We start from the raw sequence: 6,171 nt of genomic DNA, 5'->3' as shown, positions 1-6,171 counted from the left end.
AAGAGGTTATTTCGGATAAAGATAAGCTATTTATATTATAGTTCTAGTAATCGCTAAACGACTAGCTAGGAATAAAGCTAAAACTTTTAATAGTATATTACCTATAGACGGATGAATAAATAGAAAGAATAAATTAGACACTAGAATAATATTTACGATACTACGTTAACTACGAATAAAATAATTAGGTATAGTTACTACTAATAGTATAAATAGCCTTTAATAATAGTATAGTCGTTACGGGAATCTTACTATATTTCGTAAATTACGGATACTATCTAGATATATTTAGAAAACTAGAAGAAAAGAAGAAGATATTAGAAGAAGTAAGAATATAACTAGAATAAATGAAATAGCTATACGAAAAGATATAGAAAGAGTTATAGAAAATCGCAGAAAAAACAATATTAAGAGAAAATAAGAAAAGATCTAAGGGACTAGACCTTAAAGAAGGGGAGATGGTCTATATACGACGAAAAAACATTAAAATAAAAAGATTAAGCGATAAACTAGATTATATTAAGATCGGACTATATCGCATTAAACGGAAACTAAAACTAGTAACTTTTAAGCTAGATCTACTAAAAATATTAGGGATATACCCTACTTTCTATAAATCACTACTAGAACTATATAAAAACTCGAACGCTAAACTAGGACCTATAGATATTAATTAAGAAATCGGCGAACCGCTATATAAGATAGAAAAGATCGTAGACTTCTATCCCGCCGACTAATCTACCGATAGATAAGACATATACCTAATTAAATGGTTAGGGTATAAAGATGAGGAAAACACTTAGGAAAACAGCGAGGACTTACCTTCTAGGGTAAAGAAAAAGTACTACTAGAGAACCCGGAAAAAGAACGCTATCATTAACGGATTATAAATTCTTATAAGCGTTAGTAAACCTAGCGTTACTAAGATTTAATACCGCACTCTAGTCTATTAAGTCCGATTATAGGATGTCTTACTAAATAAACTTAGGCTTAGCTAGAGCTACCTCCTCGCCGGAAGGAACTTTATCGAAAGCGTCTAGCGCTTATATTTCTCTTTTTAATATATTACTAGAAAGCTCATCTAATTTCGTAATCGATTCCTATAGCTCGGAATCCTCCTCTTTAATACTAACGAGATCGGCCTCTAGTTCGACTAGGGACCGCCTAGCCTCTATTAAGGTTTTCCGGAGCCGAGTAATCTCGCGACGTTTAAGTCGGGACTTAGAAGATAGTTACTTCTTCTACTCCCTAATCTTTCGTAATTACTTAACGGAAAACGTTCTATTATACTCTCTTCGGTACCGTAAGTACGCCGTATACTTTACACTCTACTCCCGAGAGTAGAAATATACATCGTTATAAGCGGTACACTCTAAATACGTAACTATCGCTTTATTTTCTTCGATTAATTCGATATAGTTAATAATCTCGTTTTAACGCTATCGCTACGGGATAGGAGGCTTAGAAGATTTTAGAGGTTTCGGATTCGGTTTATGAACTCGGAAGACCTATATAGTTAGCTATGACGGAGAAAAGGGAGAGAGAAAGAGGGACTATAATATAGGCGATAACTTACCTTAAGTACGTTACGGATAACGAACAGATTAAAGAGGGGGAAGTGTTACGAACTAACCTTTATACGACTACCCGGGGCCGTAAGGGGTAGGGAAGATTAAGCGAGGAAAGGCTAGCCTCGCTAGTAAGGCTGACCTAAGATACGTAATAACTAAAAAGGGAAATATACTATTACGGACGAAGTACTATTATACGCTAAGGAGATATAACAGTAGTAACACTATAATGCCTAGACCTACTTAGATAGGAAACCTACCTAGAGTATATAGCTAGCTAGATCCGCTTCTATAGGAAGCGTAGTCAACCTCGTTCATAAATAATCGAGTTCCTCTCGGTTAAGTGCTTTACGTATAGTCCCGCGTACTATACTCTTAGTTTCGTCTCTACTACACCGTTCCACTACTATATCACTAAGTAAACTACCTCGGGTTTACTAAGGATACCTCACGTGTAAAGCATCTCGTAATAACATATTTAATCATGTATTACGGCTCATGTATATCTTTATTATGCGATTGACGGAGTTCTACACGATTCGGTTCATGTATAGGAGTATGGAGGAGTTCGCGGGTCTGATCATACTTGGTAACGTGAACGACGATGTCAGGTGGGTATACTACTCATTGAACAAGCGGCTGGACTTATACACCTCCAGGTACAGCTAGTTGTTCTCGAACAACAACGACCCGTCATAGTTCTTGTTGTCAGACTAGAGTGGAGGGATTTACACGATCATAGAGTTATACACCGCCATGAAGGAGAGGGTGAAGCTGTACATGAACATCATGCTACCGGCGAACTTACGCATCCCCAGCGACGAGCTAAGGGGAGAAGTCCGTATGCTACGACATTGTCAGGACCGTGCATGGTAAGGTGACATAGAGTAAGTATATTAACTTCATGAAGTTCTGGCATAACACTGTGTTTATGGCCGACCTCGCGCCTAAGTTGTAGAACCTAAAGATGATCCCAGTCCAGAATAAGTAGATGGACATCTAGGTGATCATGCTCATGAAAAGAAAGAGGAGCACGAACATCAGGGTAACATAATGCTGAAGATGACAGTGAACGTCATCATAGATGGGCACATCAACAAGAACGAGCTGGACGACATGATCGAGGTGAACGGCGTGAACGTAGAGAGGGACACCTACGTAACTAGAGTCATGTACATCAATAGGGTCGTGAACGTGTACGGGATGACGGGTTTACCCAGCTACTTGGGCATGCTCGTGGGCAAGTACTACTTCGACATCGGGGGTCTCTACTTACCGATGCACCTCTACAAGCGTAACATCACGGACGATTTCGAGATCACGATAAGTTCTGGGCGATCATCCTCAACAGGTTGACGGTCAAGGGCCTGGCCTAGATGAGGTTCATGTGCCTAGACGAGACTGAGTTCGCTAATATCACCAGGTTTAGGAGCGTGTAGAGCGTCAAGCCCGCTGTCATCAACATGATCAGGAGGAGGGAGTTGTACAAGAATAGGCTTGACTCCAACCACATGCTCAGGCGGCGAGAGATGCACTTGATCGTGGTGCGCAGCTAGAACATAGAATTAGACAGATTTATGACCATGTTTAAGTTCTAGGGCGAGTGTATGCAGATGTACAAGCACATGGAGATGTACATGACCGCGGTGATGGAGTAGCCTGTAGATATAAACATGACTATCTTCGCGTACAAGTACTCGAGCGTGGTCTGGTTCGACCTTTACTACGCGGACGGCTATAAGGGGGTACGACATGAACTTATCGCTGACCAGCACCCTACAGATGTACGAGCTTGGATACTTATCTCGGTTCTGGACGGAGACCGTATGTAAGCTCGGGGTCGAGAGTACGAAGTGGGACCTAAAGATAGAGCTCTACGCTGAATTATAGACGTTTTTGTACACGATGCTCTACATGTACATGTTGGTGTAGATGGTCCCCTACTAGATCAGCCTCGAGTTGGCCCTGCGCATCGTCTTCGAGAAGTCAATCATCTCCGCCTCCATGGTGTAACTCGAGTATGGAGGTGTACAAAACCCCAATCTCTCTTCGAGACCTATAGAACTGTATAGACCCGTTGCTGGATAGGTTCAAGCATGCGGACCCGTCCTCTCCAAGCCCGTCTGGATCTTCAGCCTCGTAAACGAGCTGGCGATCAGCGACGACGTCACGCCCGTGACCATGTTCATGTAAGTGGAATGACTTAATTGATTCTAATTAAGCTAGGAAATCTATCTAGCGCACCTGCGGATTTATTATGTGCCGTAGTAGAAATTATTTCGCTAACCTTCCCGATCAGGGTCAGGGCAACAGTTCATATCCCTGGAGTAGTTCCATATCACCCTGATCAATTTGGGCGTCATGATGAGGCGGAACATCCTGGAGGCCCTCCTGTAGACGGCAAACATGATCGAGGATCCGCACAGGTTGCACATCGCGCACAAGGGGTTCCTCGAGTCCTACTTCATGTACGGCTTCCAGGTCAACCAGTCAGCACACCTCCCCCTCATCTCGTTCTGCACGACTGTGGTGCACGTTATCATAGTCAAGGGCTCCATCACGGTGATGTCCTTGGCGAAGTTCTCCCTCGCGGAGGTGGCGCTAACTGTGTTGCCGTGCACAATCGTAGTCGCGATTACGGGCTCGGTAGCCCACATGGTGATGCTACAGTTCGGGGTCGTCCACTTGTCCAGCACTAAGATTTACCTCACGGTGTCAGTCACGAGCGTGTTGTACCCGAGAGCTTGTCGAACTGATCTAATGATCTCGCTCGTGAACATGTCGATGCTCGGGACCCCCCTGCTGCCTGAACAACAACTACAAGTACTCCCCCGCGACCATGGGCCTGTAGATCTTGTTGAGCGTCATCTTATACTTGGAGACTATCTTGAACACCCTCTCCCTCCTGTCCCTCTCCTATTCCTATTTAGGGTAGGAGTGTTGCTGGATTAGGAAATACAGAGGTTTTTGTGACCTAACAATAACGTTACTACATTTCCACAGATGGGGAAAAAGTCAGCCTAACATGTGACATGTAGTCTTACTTAGTTATCAAGTACGGTCGACCATCAAGTGTAGTCTTCACTTACTGTTCGTTCCTGGAGGACGTCTACCTTACGGTCCTGTATGGGTGCGTGTCGTCGAACGTCCAACATGTTCTCCATCGTCTCGATCTACCTGTTACGGTGCGCGACATGGTCGGGCCACGGGCTTGTGGGCAACAGACTCGAGAAGACGCCCGGCTTATGATCACCTATATGAACATGGACACAGACATTTACTCGAACAATAGCCTCTTTCACAAGTTGGAGCAGATGGTACACATCATCACGATCGGTGGCGCGAACATGAACAAAAGCGCATTTATGCGCATAGACCGGGCTGTGCTCGTGGAGATGTTGACCATGGCTTAAATGTTGAGGTACTACAAGCACACCTCGACTAGGCACGCGGGCTCGGTCTGGTGCGAGAGGGTGCCTATGACCTCGGTACGATCCCCAGCTATATCGAGGACGTGAGCTTAGTTAGTGTCCTCGGACACGAACAAGAACCGGAACAAGAACCGGAGCAAGAACCGGGACAAGAGCCGGAACGAGAACCCGCACAAGAACCCGTGCAAGAACCTGAACAAGAACCTGAACGTGAGGTGCATGTTCACGGACATGTTGTCGGCCACGCAGATCGCGACGATCGTATCGTGTTCACGATCTTCTCCACATACAGGCACTGGGACGACCACGTTCAGATGATCATGTTGGCAAAGCCACTCAAGTCCATGGCTGATCACCGCGTGCGTTGGCTCAACTACGAACCTCAACTTCTTCACGACCGTAGACAAGACTCCCGGCCTGTACATGATCCTACATGAGGCCAGCCACATAAACGTGACGGTCGTCACCGACTCGAGGACTATCGTGAACACGTGCATGTCAACGTAGATCCACGCAGCCCCCTTCATGAACTTGAACATGGACATGGCCACGTTCTCGGACGAGATCGAGGTGAGGGACTTGTGCAGCACCTGGACGCATGGACGCCGTGGTGGAGGCCGTCCTGTACTCGAACCCCAGCGTGATTAGGGTGTGGATCGTACCCATGATCGTCAACGGGAGCCTGGAGCCAAAGAGGATCAGCGTCTCGGTCGTGACGCAGGCGCAAGAGGTGGTACAAGAACCTGATGTGGCCTATAGACATCAAGGGATGCTACTACGACTGCCGCGTCGCGCTCATGTTGTCGACCTCAATCATACACGCGATATAGGGTGTCGATCCTGCCGCGTACGAGAGTAGGATGAGCACGGGATACAGAAAGCACAGGGCCGCCATGAATACGACAGGGATCGTGGACTTGTAGACCACTTGACGAGGTACGACATCATGGACATGTACAACGACGTGATCAAGTCGCTGGAGGTAGGTCGCCCACGTGAAGGTGAACATCGACACCGTTCCCGAACATGCACAGGAACGTCATCGTGCTCAGCCACTTGAAGATGACGTAGATGATCAACTCGTATGCACGCCTATCACTCACAGACAGCGAGACGCTGGAGAGCCTTAATGATTTGGCTGAGATGACTCAAAAAAAAAAAAAAAAAAG

General features: G+C 45.6%; 2 protein-coding genes across 2 annotated transcripts; both read left to right on the top strand.

Moving 5' to 3' along the window:
• Positions 1-2,327: 2,327 nt before the first annotated feature.
• On the top strand, positions 2,328-2,927 carry AYO21_12070 (Cullin 3; the record flags this gene model as incomplete). The annotated part of the gene is made up of 2 exons (XM_022661908.1): positions 2,328-2,412; positions 2,575-2,927. 2 exons carry the CDS (start codon positions 2,328-2,330, stop codon positions 2,925-2,927), a joined length of 438 nt encoding a protein of 145 aa, XP_022505783.1.
• A 1,050-nt stretch (positions 2,928-3,977) lies between these two features.
• On the top strand, positions 3,978-5,925 carry AYO21_12069 (hypothetical protein; the record flags this gene model as incomplete). The annotated part of the gene is made up of 6 exons (XM_022661907.1): positions 3,978-4,418; positions 4,610-4,960; positions 5,017-5,421; positions 5,510-5,572; positions 5,619-5,735; positions 5,833-5,925. The coding sequence occupies 6 exons, from the start codon at positions 3,978-3,980 to the stop codon at positions 5,923-5,925; spliced, it is 1,470 nt and encodes a 489-aa protein (XP_022505782.1).
• Between the last annotated feature and the right edge of the window lie 246 nt (positions 5,926-6,171).

Source organism: Fonsecaea monophora (assembly GCF_001642475.1).
Source record: "Fonsecaea monophora strain CBS 269.37 chromosome Unknown Scaff217, whole genome shotgun sequence".
Classification (NCBI taxonomy): Eukaryota; Fungi; Ascomycota; class Eurotiomycetes; order Chaetothyriales; family Herpotrichiellaceae; genus Fonsecaea; species Fonsecaea monophora.
This window is presented reverse-complemented; position numbering and strand designations above follow the sequence as displayed.